Raw genomic sequence first — 21,933 nt, 5'->3', positions numbered from 1 at the left:
TGCCAGAGCACCAGCTCACCTGCACCATTACAGTGAATTTTAGCATTGCTGGCAGTGCACCCTGAGTTTTTGGAATACCCTTTTGTGTGTGTGCTACTGTGTTAACTTATTTGCAACATTGTTATGTATGTTTCATTGTTTACATTGTTGGTTTGGTTTTTTTACTTTTGACAAGGATATTTTTTAAATTATCTGCAACTACTGGGCAATAGTCTTAATTTATTTTTGATGTGTAATGATGTTATAATTTAAATCCACTGAGTTGAATTGCTTGTTGACACTTGAACAGGGTTTATTTGGGTTCACTTGTGACTGCATCAGAGCACCAGTCCCTCCTGTGTAAAGGCAACTCTCAATAAACACTAAAAAAATGTTACTCGTCCTTTTTAATTTGCCTTCTGGTGGGTACTGTACCATGGGTAGGGCAGGCTGTGAAAGAGTGATAGTTTTCTTAAAAATGCTTGTCTGCTGGTTAAACTCTTCTGAAACTAAGAAAGTATCATACTTACTGTTCCTAGATCTCAGCCAGGAGGGCCTCTGGAAGTACTGCTGATGTCTGCATCAGGCTCTGGGGGTTTGGATTCCCAGTTACATCTAGTGGTTTTGGAAAGCCACAAATTCCTAGATTTTTAATGGTGCTGACCCCTGCCACAAGCTCCTGGGAGCTTACTGTGGCTTTGAGGCATGCTTGGAAACAGAGCTCCTGGGAGGCTTGCAGCAGGCAGCTGCTTACTGTGTGGCTGCCACATGTCCTCTGCCAGCAGGGTCCAAGGTCAGGGCCTTGAACTCTAAGTAAGGGAGGCATCTCCCAGGTGGACTGAGGGGACCACTGAGGGGCTGGAAGGGCAGGATTTTGCCCATGTTAGGAGGGTTCTCACATCCTATAGATGTAGGAGCAGGTAAGATTCTTGTTCTTCTTGGTTGTTTCTTCCAGTGCACTAGCTAAGGAGTTTCTGCAGCTCCTTGAATCTGGATTTGATGACTAAAGATTGCAGCACAGAGCTGTGGTGGAGCTCATGGGCCTAAAACCCCTGCCTGAGACTCCCCAGAGCATTCCACACCCAGCCCTATGCTCTGGCAGCTTTCAAAGAGAAGGATATATCCCCTCCTTCACTGTCTTCCTGCCCCTCCTCAGAAAAACCAGAAGTCCATCAGGAATGTCAATCCTCTCTCCTGCAGGAACCTTTGGACTTCATCCTTGTGATGAAATCAGCTACAAGCAGTGAGTTAATGTTTGACCAGGACCACACAAGCTGCACAAGGAAACCATGTGCAAGACCTTCTCTTCCTCCTTATTTGCTTTACAAGGTGAGCAAATTCTGTTATGACATCTCCTTCCCCTTTCACTGCCACCTCCCCTCCTCACTTCACCATGTAGGAGGTGATGTGAAAAAGCATCCACGCAGAGCAGAGACTCTGTGGAGCCCTGGGAAGAGCATGCCAATCCAAGCTCTAGCTCTTCTTTTAAAAAAGTCAGGATAATTAATTTTAAAAGAGCTACCCTTCTAGCTCTCAGATCAAAATGAAGAATATTTGGGTTAATATGTGAAGTTGACTGGTTTTCTGAAAGAGTGGAGCTAGCAACCTCCTCCTTTCCTTAGGGACTGAGAGGGCCCTTCTGGCTGTGAGGCTTACTGTACCTTTTCAGTGAAAGCACACTGAGGGCAAATGAAAATATTCTGGGAGTGTGTGTACATAGCTCTGGACTGTCTTGTTAAAAGAGTTCTTGTTTAACTAAATACTCTCCAAAGTAGTGGTCCCATTTAAAGGCCTGAGTATTACCACTATGAGAAGGTGGTGAAAAGCATCTCAGATAATCAAGTGTCACAGTTAAAACCAGACAAAAGTCTCCAAGGCAAGCAGGACTAAATTCCATCCATTTTAAGCATAGACAAATATAAAACTTGGCATTGAAGCTGCAAACAAGCTTTAAAAAAGTCAGTCCATTGTTTATAGTAAGTGACTTTCAATTTCCTATAATTTAGTTTCAAGGCATTAGCATTCATTTACATATTAAAAACGAAGATGTTGGCAGTACACAATGTGAGGCTCATCTGGAAAGCAAGACAAATCAGATAAGAGCTTGTGTTAAAGGACTGAACTCTCATTTACTTGAAAATTCTCAGGTGTTTATCATGTAGGTACAACATGATGCATTTAGAGGTAAATAAGAAGGAATTATTATTAAAGTTAGGTACTGTTTAAAAATAAGAAAGTGCAAATTACTAAATCAGTGTAAGAAAGTAATAGATGTAATCAGCATGCATGGAGCAGTTCAGTCCAAAGTGCTTTCCTAGCATTTAAGATTATAAATTAATCTCATTTCTGGCTGACACTGCAGGCAAATACCTGAAGTGCAGCAACAAAGTTATGAAACACAAGGAGCGTGCAGTTTTGGGCACCACAATACAAGTAAGAGGTTAGGCTGTTAGAGAGCATCCAAGAGAAGGGCAGCAAAGATGGTGAAGGGCCTTGAGGGGAAGCCATATGAGGAGCAGCTGAGGTCTTTTGGTCTGTTCAGTCTGGAGAAGAGGACACTGAGGGGAGACCTCACTGCAGTTACAACTTCCTTGTGAGGGGAAGAGGAGAGGCAAGCATTGATCTCTGTGGTGCCAGCAACAGAACCTGAGGAAATGGCCTGAAATTATATCAGGAGAAATTTAGGTTGGGTACTAGGGAAAGGGTAGTTGGGCTGGAATGGGGTCCCCGAGGAAGTGGTCACAGCACCAAGCCTGGCAGAGTTCAAGAAGTCTTTGGACAATGCTCTCAGGCACAGGGTGTGACTCCTGGGGATGGTGCTGTGCAGGGCCAGGAGTTCAACTCCCTAGTTCTTGGGGGTCCCTTTCAACTCAGCTTAGTCTGTGATTCTGTCTCTCCCTCAGTTTGTACCTTCCCCTGCAATGATTTCTGAGAGCAGGGGTACAAATGCCCACGAAAGCAAGGCTAGGGTGGAAAACAAATGCCAGCACCATCCTGTCATCAGACGTTGTCACGCAGTGGCTTGTGACATTGGTGGATACTTTCTTGTGTACATATTGCAAAATGTCCTGTTCTGCCTTGGACTCTGCACTTCTGAAGGACACTTGTTCTGGATTTGACAGACAGCAAGTTTGATCCTTGAAGCAGATCCAAGACCTGCTGGCTCCAATGAAAACTGCAGTTTGTCAAAGAAACAGGGCTGGGCTCTCAGTATTTAAAGACAGGAGCTGTAGCAGCGTATAAAATTGGCAGGTTCCTTGTGAAATACAAGTGCATCTAGCACAGAGCTAACCCTGGCTGATAGCAGGTAAAAGAGGGCAAAAGCATAATAAAATGCAGGTCTCTACTGTAGGTATTTACACAGTATCAACATTGTTAGCTGCGCTTAGAGATTTATGTCAAGTGTTAACTGTACTGTCATAAAACAATAAAGTACTTCTGTGAAGGGCTTAGGGCAAAGGGGAGGCAGAGAAGTCTCACTATATAAGGCCCTCCTCCTGCATCTGTGGTAATCCATGGGAATGTTTCCATAGTTGTCAGCAGGAGTTGTGTGGAGGCCTGCTAGGGGAGGGCAAGCAGAAGCACATTTACTATGTTTAGAGCAGGTAACTAATGATTTTGTCTCGGGGAGGATGTTGCCACCACCAAATGCTAGGAGTTAACACAGCTTATAAATCTACCTTGCAATAAGTGAAGAGATTAGGGTTCCTCCTGGCAGCAGGGATGTCCTTTGGTTTTTCATAGAAATGCTGAACCATCAAATCTGAGAGATTACAATAAGAGAACTACTGTGGCCATGGGGTGAAAAGGGCAAGAGTCCAGTGTCCCGGGGTTTCTACACAGCGTACCCTGGACTCTGCACACTTCCAGCTCTAGGCTGTTGCAACTCTGCTACTCACACTGGGCTCACAGTAGGCTTCCCCTCAGCGTTTTGGCTGCAGGACCAGACTTCTCATCTGAATTTAGTGTTTATATGTAGTGGACCAAACTGAAACGCCAGTCCAAATCAGTCAGAGCACCAGGGAGTTTAGATCCAGGCATGGTGCCTGCCTGTCCATGGGTCTGTAGCTCCAGTTTGTCCTCCCTGCTTGTTGTGTCTGCCCTTTGTGAGGTTATGGCAAGATTGTTTTCCCATACTGATACATGGGACTTACTAGAAAAGTATTGCCCTTCCACTAGAGATGGTTCCTATGGAGTTGTTCCCTGTTTAGATGCCACTGTATGGGACGGTGTTTTCTTGCTTCTTTGCAGATGCAGGAAGTAATTCTTCTTTATCAAAACATCTAGTAGAAGTTTCCCCCACCACAGCAGTCCCACAGCTGTCCTGAGAGGGATAAGAGAATTACCTGCTTCCTGACCCCGCTGTGGACAATGCATCTCAAAGGTCAGTCAGCTTCAAATAAGAGAAACATCTTTGCCCAGAAGATATTTCTAAGTCCTTCATAAACTTGAGTATTGCTGCCAGCCTTGCTTTCTCTGTCAGGAACCACAGTGCTCCACACCTGCTGGTCTTCACTGTTCTCTGAGGGACCTGATAGGAGCTGTTTGGAAAACAGATGGGTAGGTGTTGAACACTTCAGCATCTGACCCCATGTCTCTCAACTGTCTGAATTAATTTTGAGCCAATGCAACTGGATGAACCTTACATACGTCTTTCTCAAAAGCATTGGCCATGCCATTTCCTGTCTCATATTTTATCTTAAAACTAATGAATAGAGCTGAAATCTGTCCCTCACTTGTCAGCTTCATCAGCTTTAAAACTCCAGGCCTAACTTCATATTGGGACAGCTTTCAAAGTCCATGGGTTCATTCCTGCCATATTTCAGTGTGAGACTGAGTTAGTCCCTCCTGAGTCCTGGGTGGTGTCACAGTGGCAATAAGCAGCTTCAGTCCCACGGCAGGCCTACTGTCCCTTTCATCCCTCCAGCCCTCAGCTTCGCTGGTGCTGGAGACGTGGCCCAGATTCACTCCTCTAGTCCCAACAGCACCACAGGCTCCTACTCCACAGGACCAGCACCTAGCCCAGCAGAGTGCTGTAGGACACCCTGTCCTTGCATCCCACCGTCCTGGTGCAAAATACGTTAAGCTCAGTTTAGAAAGAGGTGAGCAGTCTCCCATGTGTACCCAGGGCAGAGTGCCCCAGCACCAGCATCCTGGCTCTGTGTGTGACCTTTTCGCATGAATATCTCAGTGGTGTCCTCGTCACATGAGTTCTCCAGCCTCTGGCACGGTGAGACCGCCTGGGAGACTGTGACGGCCCTTTCAGATTGCACATCTCTTGCTCTGCATAGCCACGCGTTACAATTTTTCGCCTTACACTTCCATGTAGGAATGCGGGGGGGCCCTTGGAGCAAGCTGCCTGGGACGGGCACGGACGTGCCCGCGGGAGAGACGCGGGGCAGAGCGCGTTTCTCGCTCCTCACACTTTTCTTTTTTTCTTGACCCGCCTCAGTGATTGGAAAGGACCCACGTCCCGTGTTCCACCCCACCCCCCCGCGGCCCCCTCTTCTTCCCCGGCCGCACAATTGTCGCCGCCAATTAGTGCATTGTTAGGGCACACAATGGCGCTGTGGCCACTGGAATGGGCCGCTTTTGTGCGTCTCCAGTCGGCTGTAGGGGCAGTCAAGATTCATTTAGGGCCTTACACAACACGGACAGAAAATACTATCAGAAAAGCAAAAGGGGGGGAAGAAAAAGGGAGAGGTAGCGAGGAGGGGCGGGGGGAGCCCGCTATTCAGGGGTTAGCCCAGCCGCATGAAAGGCCCAAGAAGCAGTGCCACATTGAAGACGCCCCTTGGAACACAAAAAGGAACCGGGGCTTAATAGTAATTAGTGGGCAAACTGCAAAGCGCACCGTGGCTCTCCAGTGAATTGTTCCTGCACTTACTGCCAGAGCTGCCCCTTCCCCCTTCCCTCCGGTCCGCCTGGGAGGGGGGCAGCTCGGGGGTGGGAACTGGCAGCCCTCCTTTACCCACCGGCTCTGGGGAGGCCTCACCAAGCTCTTCTTTGTGGCAGGTAAATTGGATTTCATTCTCTAAAGCTCAGAGCCAGTTACAGGAGGTACTTTGCAGCCGGGGCAGGGGGGATGGTTTCAGAGTCAGCGCCGTGCCCGTGTCGAGGACCTTTCAACAGCCCCGTCCCTTCTGCAGCCTGCCACAGCACACCTTGAGGCTCGGCTCTTTGCCTGTGGCCTGTCCCTCTTTCCCCAGCAGAGACTTGCAGGCCACTGCTGTTGTTTTGCTTCTTTTGTTTCTCCCCTTTGTTCATAAAATAATCACCTGCACGGGCGATTCTTATGATCTATTTAGGGAAAGGCCTGATAACACCTCAGTCAGCTTAGTAGAGGTGAGGAATATGCTCAGGCTGAAGACCAAACCTTGCCCGTCCTTTTAAAAGTCTGCACAGTGCAAACAGCACTTGCCTCCACCTCTCTGCCCTCAGATCTCTCCTATCTATGCCAGCTCTCAGTCACACTGAGGCCTTCATCAGTACATACAGAAGTTCCTAAAGAACATTTTGGCCCAGCACACCTTGGGATTGTCTTAGGCAGCTGCATTAGGGTGCAGCTGAGTATGTTTAATCCCTACTTCTGTAGAGATCAGGCTGCTGTTATCAGTCTCAGCTCATCTCCCGAACTTCTTGTACTAGGTTTAGTCAGGAGCCTATGTGTCCAACACAGTTAGCTGTGTCTTGGTAACATGCCAGATCAAAAGAGCCACAAGGCAGGTTTGACCCTATGTAAGTAAATGTGGTTAAGTATTGAGGAGAAATTCAGGGCATCTTAGCCCCCATGGAAAGTACACAGAGGCACAAAATTAAGAATAATTCCTTTTATGTTGTCACGGAATCTAAATATAATCTGTGGAAGAAATATGTGGGATCTGATGGTTAGTTTAGTGGCTCTTCTTAGCTAATGGATGTATGCTTCAGTTATCCTTGAATACAGAGCTGCTGGAACAGGTGCTCATCTCAAGCACAGCTACACACAGTCCCACGAGTTTAAACTGGGCTCTTGCAGATTAAGCTCAGTGTGGTTAGACCAGACACCAACTGACCAAATTTAGTAGTTTCAGCTGGAAATGTTTCCAAACTGCAGTGTATGAGATACACACACACACAGTTCTGGACCACCATCTCAGTACTGGTAGAGATTGAAAATGTCTCCCTGTTTCCTCTGGTAGTTACAACACTCTCCTGTCTCCTAGGTATCCAAGTAAGCCTAGGAAACACAGATGCTGCTCCAGTACCAGTCTTTTTCCATGACCTGGAAGCCACAGCCACTCTGTGTGTCTATACAAAATAGGTTTGGTTATATTAGAACGGTGAAAATAAGATTTACAACTAAGACTTTTTGTCTGTCAGGAATCCCATCAAGGGTTTCATATGAGGCTGTGGGCAGCACAGCGGGCATCAAGGGCTCAGCTGGTGTTGCTGGGATGGCTCCTGCAGTACAAACACAATCAGGGAGCTCACTGTCTCACAGATAGAGCTGGTTGGAGGCACTGTCTCACAACACAGAATGTGTCTGTCTCTCACCAGCCACAGTACATCCTCTCTGCTAATTAGCAACATCCTTGGCAAAGTCTCAGCTGAAAGGATTACACTGTCTTCTCACCTTGCTCTGTCCCTTCCTCCCCGAAAGAGGGATGTTTGCTCCTGTTAGGATGCAGTTGGCTGGCCCAGGTAAGGAATCTGCCTTGTTTCCCTCCAGACTGCTCATCTACCAGATGATGGATTTTGTCTTCAGGACTGTAAGCCTGGCCCTGACTGAAGGGAGGTGCAGCCTTGCCTCCCTGCAGCACAGAGCAGAGGTTCTCAGTCTCGTGTGCTCTAGTGGAACAGAGAGGGAAACAGCATCTGCAGCAGGAGCCACAACGGTATTTTTCCAGCTTAGCACTGTGGGGTTGATTTCACAGCTCTCTCTGGCCATAGAGACAAACCATAAACCTTTTGTGTCTGCAAAAACAAGGAGAATTACCTTTCCTTTCTCCTGTTTTTTTGTGTTCCCTATCTACTTAGCCCAAGAGCAGTTTGAACTGCCAGTATAGTCAGCACCTGGCACAGCTGGAAGCTTGCACAGGAATTTCTGTGAGTGTACCCAGTAGAATCCTGTCTGCCTTGTGATGGTGTAATGGTTGGGGGTCTGGCACTGCCAGCCTGAAGGAGACATAGAGAAGGGCTCAGCTTCTCCTTTGTCACAAATAGTGGGACAGTTAATTCACCAGCATATCCAGCATGAATTCTCCTGCAGTCGGACAGACTTTTCTGAGCTAAAAGCTGAACCAAGCTACTTCAGTGTTTTCATGCCATAAGGAAGATGCTGACCTACATGAGCCCCATTTTTGCAGCAATTGTGCTTCCTTTTGTGCCAGCTTGTTGTTTTTACAAAATCAGTTTGATTGTATCAGTTCAGTAAAAAAAAAAGCCTTGTAAGAGGACTACACAACCTTGTCATCAATATTTTTGGCAACTCTTTGCTAGCACTTGTGGAATATTTCGGAGCACTTTCTTGCATCACCAGGTCATATCCCAAGCTGGATACCATAATTGCATGCTCAGTGTTGCTGTACATGGCAGTGAGGTGCAGGATTTAGAGAATGGATTCTTTCTTTTGCCCAGCAAATTTCCTGGATTGCTTCAATTCTGTTAACATTAGTCCCTGCCCTTATGGCCACAGAGAGCTGGAAAATCAACCACTCAGCCTTGAGCTGGAAAAAGACCATTCTGGCTCCTGCTGCAGACTCTGCTCCCTGTTTCCATTCCACTACAGCATGTAAATGTCACTTGCATGTGTTAATCCTTCACATCTGACTAATACCTGAATGGAAGGTTGCTAGCAACATCCTTTCCAAAATTGCTTTGACCTGTGTATTATATTATGCCGTGAATGACTTGCAGAAGGAAGTAATCAAAATGTGTATAGTTCTAGCTAGTGCTAATTGCCTTCTCATCTGTTTCTGGCTCTTTTTATTGTGTCCAATAAATGTTGATTATGCAGGGATTTAAATCTGTATTTCAACATAGTTTCATTCACGTGGTGTGAATGACACGACTCACTAAATCTTAGTTCCAATATTCTCTAGCTCTGTGTCAAGCACTTCAAGGATGTCAAAAGCAGATAGGGAAAATCTGAAGTGCCTGATCTTAGCAAGAATGCCTAAAAGGTCAGGTAGAAGACATTGTTTCAGGAGGTCTCTGGCTTTGATACTTTCTGGTCATAGAAACACAAAATGTGAGTGTTCTCCTTCTAGGGTGATGTACATAAGTACACATACTGGATAAAGCTTTCAAATGCATAATTTTTGATTGCTTCTTATCTTAAGTGAGCAATATGGAATGTTGTAAAGGAGTCCAGTTTCTGGAAATAACAATCCCTTAAGGTTGCCTCAAGAGAGTCCAGAATCACTGCATCTGGAAGGTCTTGATCACAGCATCTTGAGTTGTTAGTGAAGAAATGCAGTCAAACTGGCTTACATGTTTGAAATCTATTTTAAATAAACTCTGTATTTTCAGGAAAGGACAGACTGAACTTGAACTATTCTGAACACAGACTGAAGTTGCTTTTAACAGCAACAGTTGTTATCATATGTTTTGCACCAATTCATAGAATTTTAAGGCCAGGAGAGACCACCCATAATTGCAGCTGCTCATACTGAGAGCAGTTTCTTTGTAAAGTGTCAGTTCGGCAAAGCCAGAAAATTTCTTGGAAACGTATCTGTTTTCTCTGACCAACTTTCTCTGAAAATCAGGCAGGACCTAAGAGGCAAATGCTCACCAGGCAGATTCCTGCCTGAAGTCTGCCCAGTTGGCCAGCAAGATCCTCTCTCCAGGATTTCCATGTCCTCCACTCCAGGTCCTCCCCCATCCTTTGCTCCTAAGGCTTTCCTGGGCAGGGGGCTTCTAGGAATTCTCCATGTTTTGAGAGGAAGCCTTCTAGCTTTTCCTGATGCTGCAGGATTGCTCAGAAGTATGGGCAGCTTGCCCCGTTTGGAACAAACTGGTCTGTTTTACATTGTTTTTTAATGTTGGAATTTTCCACAAAACAGAAATCATAAGTTATAGCCAGCTTCAGTCTAGGCTGCCTGACTGTTCTCCAGAGGATTGGCCATTACAAACTTGCATCCTAACTCTGAAATACTTGCCACAAATTTTTCAGACAAAAACCTGTCCCTTTTTTTGCTGGAATAAAAAAACTACTTAGTACTTCTGTCTCTGCATCTATAACAGATAATATATCAATTTTGGTGTAAAACAAGCAGATAGAAACAAGTCTCCAAAGGCTGTGGTCTGAAGCAGGGCAGGCAAAGCATTTTGTCAAAGAACTGTTTTGAGCAGTTTCACCCTGAAGGCTTCACACAGCAAAGGAGGAGGCAGGAAAAAGGGAGAAAAGGAAAGAACTATTTTTGAGATAGTGCTGATTAAAACACCATTGGTCTGAAGATGAGTCAAGCAGTAATTAGTCTATATTTTTATTGTTTCATAGAGGCACTTGATGGCTCCCATGGATGAGCTGGGGGTTTGTTTTACTCTGTGGTCGCAGTCAGAGTTGGTTAAGCCAGTGCTGATCTTTGCTGGGCTACAAAGCTGGGCTCCTTCAAGCCTGCGGAGAGGCCTAGCCAGGGGTTTGGCTTCTCACAGCTGCACTGGTCTGCAGAGACCAGCACTTGTGTTCTTGCATGCTGGCCCCAGGAGGTTACAGGGAAGTGGTGATGGCCCCACCTCGTGTGCATGGTAGAGGGTTAGATGTGCTATGATGCAAACCACAGCTTCATGGCTCATAAGGTCACTTTTGCTGGACTTTCAGATCAGACAGGGCAAATCTTGTTTGGTTCACGGGAAATGCTTTGCTCTCTAAATTAGGAAAAGGCCTGAGCTTCTCAGACCACTAGAGTGGTAAGCACTGGCCCTTGGTTGAGAAAAAAATCTCAGATTCCATGCTTCAAGGCTGCTCATTTTGCAGCTTTCCTGAGAGCTCAGTTCACTTACAGCTATAGGCATACAGATATATGTGCCATACAATAATCCAGCTTGGAAATCCCACTGGAGCAAAGTATTTAACTGAAAAATATTTGGAGTAACTTCTTTGCAATGTATAGAGCAGCAAGAGTTTAAGAAACAATCTCACAGTATTTAAACAGTCATTACTGCTTTCTGGGTAAATAACACATGTTTTTAAAATGGTTTCTATACACAATAGACGCTAACACAATAAATCCTAATTGCTCTGAAGGACCCATTAGCCTGTATCAGGTCAATACATGGTGGAGCTTTTTTTGAAAGTCACTCACCCTGTTGTTACATAAGCCACAAATTGAAAGTCCATAAATAAGTATTTGCCAAATGAAGAGTGAGGGCTTTGCCAGGGCCATACTAATTTATCATGTCAACTTCACTATGGGGACTGTTTTCTTTTGAGAGAAAAAGAAAAAAAAAAAAGCATAATGTGCTGTGTTTCAAAAACTACATATCTGAAAAGTTTCAGATGTTTCAGGCTGCACTATACCCCCCCAAGAAAATTAGATGTAAGGAACTTCACTGCTTCCTCTTTATCTCAGCGTTGTGAGTCACAGCAAGGAGATTTGAAGACCAGCCATGGCTGTGGCATGGCAGAGGCCCATCCTCATCACCACCAACCCTCCTGCAGCTCTGGGCCAGGGCCCTGATCCTACCTCTGCATGCTGTGGTAGTGGCACCTCAGGACAGGAACATCCCTTCAATATTCCAATTGTGGCTCATGGGAAGGTTCCCAGTGCCTGGGGAGACCAAAGAAAGCTTATTGCATACGTTTTATGTGCACTTATATGTATAAGTATAGTTAATTAATAAGTGATGAGTTTGGTAAGGTTAGTTTTATGTGCAGCCACTCTTCCTGATTTTATTTTGGTCTTTCTTACCTGAACTTCTGGTGGCATTTTTCCAACTGCAGCACTTGTGTTAGTTGAGTGTTGCTAAAGTCTGTGTCACTGTTAGAAATTAAGTTTTGGATTAATTAACTCAGAAGTTTTCAAGTTCCCTGTAACTTTGGATATGGCTACAGTTTGGCATGGTTTTGTTTTCCTGCAATATGCTAAGGTGTGTAATTGCACAGGTGTATATAAAACCAAATTGTATTGATGTAAGCTAGGATTTTTAAGGGAATTTCAGCAAGGCATGGTGAAAAGCATTCAAGTGATTTAAATCTGAATTCCTGTCCTCAGGCCACAGCCTTTAATTCATCTGGGCACATGAGAAGTGTTCACCCCGCTGCTATTGCACTTCAGTAGGGTTTGGGTGCCAGGATCCCTCTGCAAACGCTGGCAGTGATTCTCACTCTGCTCTGCCTGCTTGCAAAGGGCCAAGAGTCCCTCGTCTCCCTGCCTGTCAGGTCCTTCCGACCTGCAGTGCAGCAAGAGCCTCGGTCTAATTTAGCAGCACCCTGCTCCAGGTGCTGTTGCACAAGGTCAGTCTTGGTGCTTGGGGTTTGCAGCACAGGCAGCCTGGAGCTGCAGCTCTCAGATGGGAAGGCAAACACTTCCCAGGGGTGGAAGCAGAAGCACACCTGCCTTGGTGCAGCATGTAGCCGTGTCCTCAGTGTGGGGCAAACACTGATATCCTTTTGTACCAGCACACAGTGGTCTGCTGTGCCGCTGCTGCCTGGGGGCTGCGCCGCGATGCCAGAAGTGATGTCTGTTCCTGCACTCCCGACAGGCAGGAAAGCACCGTCTTGTGCTATTGCAAACCACCTTAAGGTCCCCAGCACCCCCTCACTCAAGCAGTTTGTTATCAGGGGTCACTGCTAATTTGAGCAATGCCTGAGCCAGCACAGCCTCCAGCTGGGGTGACTGGCAGGCTGCCCACCAGCACCGGGAGACCGGAGTCACCTGCGCTGGGCCCCCACTGCTGCCTTCCTGGGAGCTGGAGACTTGTCAGCAGTGCAGACAAAACCAGGATTTGCTGCTTCAAGCAAGAAGGGTCGAGGGCCAAGGGGTGATGTGCTGATCCTGTGACAAGAGGGGCAGGAGGTTCCTGCCCTGCTTTGGTGCCGGCAAAGCCAAGAGTGAGATCAGTGCTCTCTGGCTTTGTCCCTGCCCAAAGCCTGGGCTGAAAAGCTCTTTGCAAAAGTCTGCTGAGTCCTCTAACAAGGGCAAGGGCAATAGCCAGTCTTTACAAAGGAAACTCACTTTGTCCTTTTCTAAAGTCTTTTAAAAGTCACGGTATCCTTCACAAAAGCAATTTGTCCAGGTAAACAGTGTACGCTGACAGTCAGCAGTGAAAGAACCAAATACAGAAATATTTATCACCTTTTTACTTTCTGCTTCTACCAGGAACCACTTCATCCCAGCTGAAAACTCCTCAGTGGGTGGAAGGTATGTCTGTGAGGACACATATTGCCAGTCCATGCCTGAATCCTCTGGGCTGGAGCCAGGAGCAGGGATTAGATGTACTCCCAAGCAGACCTGTCTAGCATGGTGGAGCTTCATGGACACTTTGCACATGGATAAAAGGTAAAGTGATTTTTAATAATTTAAGAATTTTTTAACTACAAAAGCATTTTCTTAGGGCCAGGAAACACTTCCTTTTTTGTCTGTAGGGTTTGACACAGTAAATTTTGTGCAGACACTTCTTCTGTTTATGTGCTGGATGCACATAAAGCACTGCACTCTCATCCTTTACTGAGAGATGAGTAACAGCCCTATCAACTGCACTTGCACTTACCCCATATTTAATCCTGCTCTGGTTGTTCTGCTACATATTCATAAAAAACAAAAAGGAAACAGAAGCACAGAGCAAGCCAACAGATGTCTACCTGGCTCTTAATTGGATTTTATGTGTCCCCAGTGTAGCAAATACAGCATTATTTACAGCCAGGCTCTAAGAATTAGATACATCTGGAGGAGTGGCAAAACCTGAACCAGGCTACGAGAGAGTTGATAGAATAACTGAAATGAAGAGCTGCCCCATTTTCCCCTTCTTATCTTTCCCCTTCCCACTTATGTACCCATTCCCCATTGTGTGTCAAATCAAACTAAGATGTTGCCCAAGAGAATGCTTATAAAAATGAAAAATGCCAACAAAAAAAGACAATTTCTGCTCTTATGGAGCTTCATCAGCATTTTCTAATTGTACAGCAATGATGATAATAAAAAGGCTGCCCTCTTCTCTCAGCTATAATTTGGATAATCAACTGACAGCCATAATGAAACTGTCTGTGATTGCTTTCTGCTGGGCTGCTAGTTCACAGAAACTCATTGTTGAGGAGAATTAAAAGTTATGACTCCTGCTACAAGGATATGCCACTGTCTTCCAGTGGAACATGTGACTTACAATTTTCTTCTGTATAGCTCTATTACAGGGAAAATTTACAGCATAAAGCAAAGAGGTATAGGGATGTGAGGTTTATTTTTTTCCTAAAAAAAAAAAAAAGTTACGCATCAAAGTTGACAGTGCCACGTAATATGCATGCCTAGTCTGGGTGGATGTGGATTTCAGAGGTTGTCCTGAGGTCTCTCGCCTTTAAATGACTGATGACTTTGCTCATTAGGAGTCAGCGCTCTACCTGTGAGTACATCAGCCACTGGCTTCAGAGCAATAAGCAAGCCAGCTTTTACTTCTGAGAGGAAGGCAGGAGCTAAGTCATGGTTTGAGTATTTGCTTTGTGGGCTCTGGGTGCAGTCAGGGGTATTTTGGGTGCTTCTGTTCCCCAGCACCAGACCTTGAATGCAACATGTCTTTATCTGTGATGTGCTGTGGGTGTATCTTGACTGTAGATCCAGGGCTGGATGCAAGTATTCTGGTCTAAAATGCCCTTCCACACACATCCACTGAGGTGGAGTGAATAGCTCCTGTGCAAGGCCTTCTGCCTTGGGCAGAATAAGGCTCTGCCATAGCAGCTGCAGTCTGGACCCTCGAATCTGGCTTCTGAAGCAGGTCTGTTCCCCTGTGTGCCCTGAAAATGCCTTGGGCTTTAGGGCTTTCAGGGAAGCGCTTGAAAATCCGTTTGGCAATTTCGGTGTTTACGAATGCATGGACTGGAGGATTTGAGTTCCTGGCAACTGAGCGTGACCGACTCGGTGGCTCTGGCAGGAGCCCGCGGTCCCAGGGCGCTGGGCAGAGCCCTCTGCCCCGGCACGGTCTCGCCGTTGGTTCGCGCTGCGCTGCAGCGCCTGCCACCCGCGGGAAGAAAAGGGCTGGCGGAGCGGATGGCGACCGGAATCCGGGGCAGGAATGTGGTAGCACAGCTGTCTGCACTCGGGCAGGGGCGGCTTCCCTTCCCGCCGAGGCTCAGCGTTCCGGGAGTCAGAGCGCTGCCCCGCCGGGCAGCTTGGGCGCGGGCAGCGCCGGTAGATGCTACAGTGCCCCTTGTACCCTGGCTGATGTGCCATGGCCGGAGCAAGGCAGAGCCGGTCAGGACCCCTTCCACGTGTTCCCTTCCCCTACCCAGGGTTTCCCCGTTCGTCCCAGTCCCGTTCCGGCGGGCGAGGCCCCGGCCCCTTCCCGCGAAGAGGAGCTGAAGGGCCCGAGGAGGAAGGGGAGAAGCGGCAGCAGCGCCGCGGGCACCGCCTGCCCACCTCCTCCAGGCGCTTGGCTCTTCGCGCCCAGCCGGGGAAGCCGGGCCGGGCCTTCGCAGCGCTGGGGGGGCGGAGGGTGCCGGGTCTCGGGAGGGGCCCGGCGGGCAAGAGGGGAAGGCGATGCACAGATGCGGAGCAGTCCGTGTTTTGGCAGCACCGTCATCTTCTCACTTCGCCGTCTGCCCCCGGGCCGCCGCGGGACTCCGAGCGCCGGCGCACGGGGACCCAGCGGGACGCCTCCGGCAGCGGGGCCCGGGCCAGCGCGGCGTTTCGCCCAGCGGGACCCGGTGCCCGGCGCGGGGGCGGCCGCGGGGAGCCCCGGCGGGGCGGGGCTAGCGGCGGGGGCGGGGCCGCGGGCGGGCGCGGGGCGGGGCGCGGGCGCGGCGCGGAGCGGGGGCGCCCGCCCGCCCCAGAGCGCAGGTGGCGGCGGCGGCGGCGGTCGGGATCCCGCTCTCGCAGCCGGCGGGGCCCCGCTCCCGGCGCGGAGGCGGCAGGTGCCCGGGACATGCGGCGGCGTTAGGACGCGCGGCGGCGATGGGCGGCCGGGGGCTGCCGGTGCCGCTGCTGCTGGGGCTGCCGCTGCTGCTGGGGCTGCCGGCGGCGGGGCGCGCCGCCTCCAAGGCGCTGGTGTGCCAGGAGATCACGGTTCCGATGTGCAAGGGCATCGGCTACAACCTCACCTACATGCCCAACCAGTTCAACCACGACACGCAGGATGAGGCTGGGCTGGAGGTGCACCAGTTCTGGCCGCTGGTGGAGATCCAGTGCTCCCCGGACCTGCGCTTCTTCCTCTGCAGCATGTACACCCCCATCTGCCTGTCCGACTACACGAAGCCGCTGCCCCCCTGCCGCTCCGTCTGCGAGCGGGCCAAGGCCGGCTGTTCGCCCATCATGCAGCAGTACGGCTTTGCCTGGCCCGAGAGGATGAGCTGTGACAACCTGCCGGTGCTGGGGGACTCCGAGGTGCTTTGCATGGGATACAACCACACGGAAGCCACCACCCTGCCTCCTTTCTTCGGGAAGCCCACGCGCCCTGCCAAGGACATGGCTAAAAACCTGACGCCACTCGATGGGCAGCGCCTCTCAGGGCTGGACTGTGGTCAGACTTGCAAGTGCAAAGCGCCCCTGATCCCCATCTCCAAGGAGTCCCATCCGCTGTACAACCGCATCAGGACTGGGAAGGTACTCAACTGTGCCATCCCCTGCTACCAGCCCTACTTTACCCAGGATGAGAAGACCTTCGCTACCTTTTGGATTGGCCTCTGGTCCATCCTCTGCTTCCTTTCCACCTCGACCACAGTGGCCACCTTCCTCATTGACATGGAGCGCTTCAAGTACCCTGAGCGCCCCATCATCTTCCTCTCTGCCTGCTACCTCTTCGTCTCCCTGGGCTACATCGTGCGGCTGGTGGCAGGGCATGCCAATGTGGCTTGCAACCCGGAGCACCACCATATCCATTACGAGACCACAGGCCCTGCTCTCTGCACCGTGGTTTTCCTTCTCCTCTACTTCTTTGGCATGGCCAGCTCCATCTGGTGGGTCATCCTGTCCCTCACCTGGTTCTTGGCTGCTGGCATGAAGTGGGGCAATGAGGCCATTGCCAGCTACTCGCAGTACTTCCACCTGGCTGCCTGGCTCATCCCTAGTGCCAAATCCATTGCTGTACTGGCACTGAGCTCTGTTGATGGTGACCCAGTGGCTGGGGTTTGCTATGTGGGCAACCAGAGTCTGGAGAATCTGCGGGGCTTTGTGCTGGCACCACTAGTGGTTTATCTCTTCACCGGCAGCCTCTTCCTGCTGGCTGGCTTCATCTCGCTCTTTCGCATCCGCAGCGTGATCAAGCAGGGCGGCACCAAAACTGACAAGCTGGAGAAGCTGATGATCCGCATCGGCATCTTCACCGTGCTGTACACCGTGCCCGCCACCATCGTCATCGCCTGCTACATCTACGAGCAGCACAACCGGGAGGCCTGGGAGCAGGCACAGAACTGCTCCTGCCCGGGGGACCCTCACCGCCCCAAGCCTGACTATGCTGTCTTCATGCTCAAGTACTTCATGTGCCTTGTGGTGGGGATCACCTCCGGCGTTTGGATCTGGTCTGGCAAGACGCTCGAGTCCTGGAGGCGCTTCAGCACCCGCTGCTGCCGGGCCAGGAAGCCTGCGGGCGCCTCTGTGTACGGTGAGGCCAGCCCGGCGCTGGTGGGCAGGACGGTACTGCCCAGCATGGCCTCCTACCACAAGCAGGTCCCACTGTCCCATGTGTGACCAGAGGGAGCCTCGGTGACCCCAGCCACAAGGAGGAGAGGGTTGCGAAGACCCTGGGCCACAGAAGAGGGGGTGACAGCTGGGCCACGCCTGGCATCTTCAGCCCCACCGTGGTGGTGCTGCCTGGGACCACGGGCACAGAGCAGCTGCAGCCCCAGGCAGGGCAGGAGGAGGTGCTGCCAATTATGTGGGGGCAGAAGGACGGGGTGGTCTGGAGCCTGGCACTGCCATGTATGCCCCATTTGGGGTCCTGCATCCTGGCTGGGGTCCTGGGATGCTGCTGCCTGTGGGCCAGTCAGGTGGCAGTAGGCCTTCAAGCACTGATTTGTGTCCCACAACGAGTCTCTGGGCAGGTCTTGCTGGTGCCAGGGTGAAAGGCAGAGCTGTAACAGACAGGGCAGATGGTGGCTCCCAACCCCAGGTGGCACTGCCACTGAGCCCCTCACTAAAGCCCAGAGAGTGGGTCAGGGAGAGCTGGCAGGGGGTGCTGCTTCCCTGGGTGCCCTGGGCAGAGCAGGAGGCTGCCCTCAGTGCCCCCAGACACACCACATATTGAGGAGGAGAAGCCTGGGGGCCCTGGTGTGAAGCAGCTGCTGGCCATGCTCAGGCAGCAGCACACGGAGCAGGAGGGGAGGAGCTGTGCAGGTGGGGGGCTTCATGGGTGGTGGCAGTGCAGGAGGAAGGGGCCGTGGAGAGGATCTGGCACAGGGACAGGGTCCCAGCTGTCTGTAGGGCAGGCAGGAACCAGGTGATCCCCTGCAGTCCCTTCTGCCCTGGGCAAGCACTTGTGGCTCCCTTCGGTTAGGGGCTCAGACCGGGCAGGAGCTGGCTCGGTGGGCTCAGCTGGGTGGCACCGGCTCCCTGCTCTGCGATGGGCAGCCAGCTGCACTGCCCATGGAGCCACTCAGCCCGGGGGCTGCACAAGGGGCCCTCAGGTGTGAGGCTGCCAGCCCAGCTCGGGGCTTGCAGGGAGCCCTGGCACCGCTGGCTCTGGCACCGACAGCCGGGCTCTCCCGAGCTGCCCTGGGAAGGGGCGGTGCCGCTCGTGCCTCTGCAGCGGGGCGAGTGCCTCGGTCCCCCTTGTCCCGTGTGGGTTACCTGGGGCGAGGGAGGCAGACCCTGTGTCCTGCCCGCCAGCTGTGGCATGTGGCACAGCAGCTGAGCGTGGCACAACCAACCCTAAAAGGGTGGTTGCACCCCTGCCGTGAGCGGTGACTGCACGGGGGTGTCCCAGCCAGGTGGCAGGCTGTCTCTCCAGAGCAGCAGCTGGGTTTTCCAGTCAGTCGGCTTCAATACGTGTTGCTGCTTTTCTCAAAGCTCTGCCTCTGCTAGAGAGAGTACCAGGTTTGAGAGGGAGCAGTTAATTTAGGAAAACTTAGCTGAGCACTCATACCTCTTTTCCTCCAACTTCCCAAGTCTTTTTCACTTCCCTGGATCAGACAGCAGCTGAGCACTGACAGAGCAGCACTGCCTGGCGTTAAGCAGTGGTGACAGCTGGGTTTCAGTAAGTAGAATAATGGTGGGGGGGCCTGTTGTCAAAGTCACTAAATGCAGCCAGGGCAAGGGGCTCCAGCTGTGGCGTGGGACGAGGCTGGCTGCCTCTGGCCACTTGTGAAAGCACCTGGGTTTTAATTTTTTTTTTCCGCCTGCCCTAAGCAGTGATGTATGAAACTACCCAGCCATTACAGGAGTGCTTTTTGCCCTCCTTCAAGCGTGGCACTGTGACCCAGCTGTTCAAGCACTGGAGAACAACTGCTGGCTTTGCTCCTGCAGGACTTCAAGGATCTGAGGTTGTTCTTAACACCTTTGGACCACTTCAGGCAAAAACGTTTCCACCTCATTTTAAAACCAAAACCTGGGAAGTGAGGGAACTCTCAAGTGGCCCATCACCGGATAAAGGTACTGAATGAGTGTCTCTGGGGAGTCCTGGATAGAGGAGACTGAGGTGCAAGGATGGAGGGCTCACCAGGGACTGTTCAGCTGCACCCATCTGCATTCTTGCAATAGGGCTCACCCCCTCCCGCATGTTGGAGTGCTTTATTGTGGACAGAATTGCACCATGTTGTGTTACACACTGTAAATAGTTGTATTATAGCCTAATTTGTACGTAAAGAAGCCTTATGTAGTGACCTTTGATACAGATTAGGGACAGGTGTGTTCTCAGCAGTGAGGCAGGTCAGGCACAGAGACACCGTGGGTAGTCTCGTGCTGTAATCCAGGGCATTAAATGATTCCAACCTCCTCCAGTCCACACCTTGTTGGACTCCTCTCTCTCTCTAGTGCCTTTTGTAGATACAGCTAAACACACATCATGCAATACAATGAACAAAACCATGTCAAAGGTGGTATTTTGCTGTTTTTGTTTTTTCTAAAGTGCAACCGACTGTGTAAAGAAGTCCAAGATTAGCTACAAACCGTTGCCTATTGAAAAATGCGAGAGCATTTTCAGCTTTGATGTAATGGTAGGGTAATACAATCAACTCGTGTTTGAGCCTGGCTTCTCAGCAACAAGTGGCAGGAGGGGGGAAGGAGCCATTGCCGTGTGCCCTGTCTGCTGTAGCCAATTTACATGTTGGGTTTTGCCTCTTCCATTACCGATACTGTTCAATGTTGCTTAAATAACTGTACTATATTATGTGAAAAGCTGAAGAAATTTTATTCAAAGAGAAGTATTAAGATTAGTTATTTATGAGGATAAAAAGTAGTGTGTGTCGTTTTCTTTACTTCTGCTTCTGTTAGAGTGTTTATTAAAAGCTTACCTGTCGGGGGAGGCGTGTGCTGGAGGGCCGAGCCGGGCTCTTATCGCTGGGGATCGTGGGGAACTGGTGAGGCAACTAACTGCACTTGCGTGGCACAGGAATAGCACGTTCCATGTGCCCAAACCCCACGCAGCGCTGCCCCTGGCACAGAGGATGCCACACATCCGTGCCCTCAGTGCCAGGCTCTGCCCTGAGCCGGGTTCTGTGCTCGGGGGTGGCCGTGCTGCCTGTGCCCGTGACCGCGCTGACAGCGACTTCCCTGACGGGCCAAGGTCACGCCTCGCTGCTAAGAGAGGGTTAACTATCAACTTTTATTGGCGTTCTGCAGTTTGCACAGTACTGTCCCTTGCCCTGTGCTGAGATCAGGCCCTGAGGAGGTGTCCTTTGGTACTCCTAAGGCCAAGCAGATGACAGCTCCTAGCCAAGCAGGATGCTGCACGTCGGCCACCTGTATTTCCATCTGCGAGGAGCACTTGGGGGAGGGACAGCAAGGGGTTAAGGCTGGCTCTGTGATGACTAATGGTGCAGGACTCTGCTATCTAGTTAGGTGTGTAGGCACACACCAGGTCCCACCAGATAGGATCTCTTACCTGGAAGCAGCATTCCAGCACCCAGTGATAAACCTGACAGTCCCACAGCCTGACTCACCTGATTCTGCAGGGATCTGCCCCCCATGCTCAAGTACAGGCAAAACACACAATTGGGGCTGATCCTATCGCTTGAAGGGCAGCAGTTTTGGGGTGTGGAGGGGACGTGAACCATTTCAGCATCAGGTTCTTCTCAAGGAGCTGTGGACACTCACTGCCTGCTCCCAGAAGTAACTCCAGCACCTTGCTGGCAGCCTTGTTGTCATTCTTGCCTGCCAGGAAGCTGTTGTGTCCTCAGCTCCTCGGTAAACAGGAGTTTGGCAGCACTGCCATCCACCGCCTACCTCAAGCCACTGATTCCGAGCAAGGGAAGGGCCTCTCCTGCAGGCAGTGTGTGAATCACCTGCAGGACTGTGTCCCCTGAGCACACACGTGATCCCTCACAGCTGGCCTAATGCTTCTGCTCCGGTGCTCTCCAGGTTCCACTTGGTCAACTTTTTGCTTCGAGGCAGTCACCGACTTCCCTGGGGCTGAACGGTGCAAATGCAGCACAAGTTCAGGCTGGGTGGTGTGGGGAATGACAGGGTCTGATGGCATGGGGACCATGTGGCTCTTCAAATAGGTTTTAATATTGATCAGAATCCAAAGTGGTTATTTCACCTAGAAAATGCCTTGGCTGTGAAGGCAGCCTGAGACTTTCCTCATGCTAAGACAGACAGGCCCATGCTCTGCCATTTAAGTGCTCTTTTGCCAGTCCATTGGGGGGTGGGTGTTAGTAAGGGCACTACAGTCACT

The 21,933-nt window shown here is 50.4% G+C and overlaps 1 protein-coding gene across 1 annotated transcript; it reads left to right on the top strand.

Annotated features, from left to right (window-relative positions):
* Positions 1 to 16,061: 16,061 nt before the first annotated feature.
* Positions 16,062 to 17,792, top strand: FZD5 (frizzled class receptor 5; the record flags this gene model as incomplete). Its single annotated transcript, XM_084209229.1, has 1 exon — positions 16,062 to 17,792. The coding sequence occupies one exon, from the start codon at positions 16,062 to 16,064 to the stop codon at positions 17,790 to 17,792; it is 1,731 nt and encodes a 576-aa protein (XP_084065355.1).
* Between the last annotated feature and the right edge of the window lie 4,141 nt (positions 17,793 to 21,933).

This window comes from Fringilla coelebs (assembly GCF_963513975.1).
Source record: "Fringilla coelebs genome assembly, chromosome: 7".
Taxonomy (NCBI): domain Eukaryota; kingdom Metazoa; phylum Chordata; class Aves; order Passeriformes; family Fringillidae; genus Fringilla; species Fringilla coelebs.
This window is presented reverse-complemented; position numbering and strand designations above follow the sequence as displayed.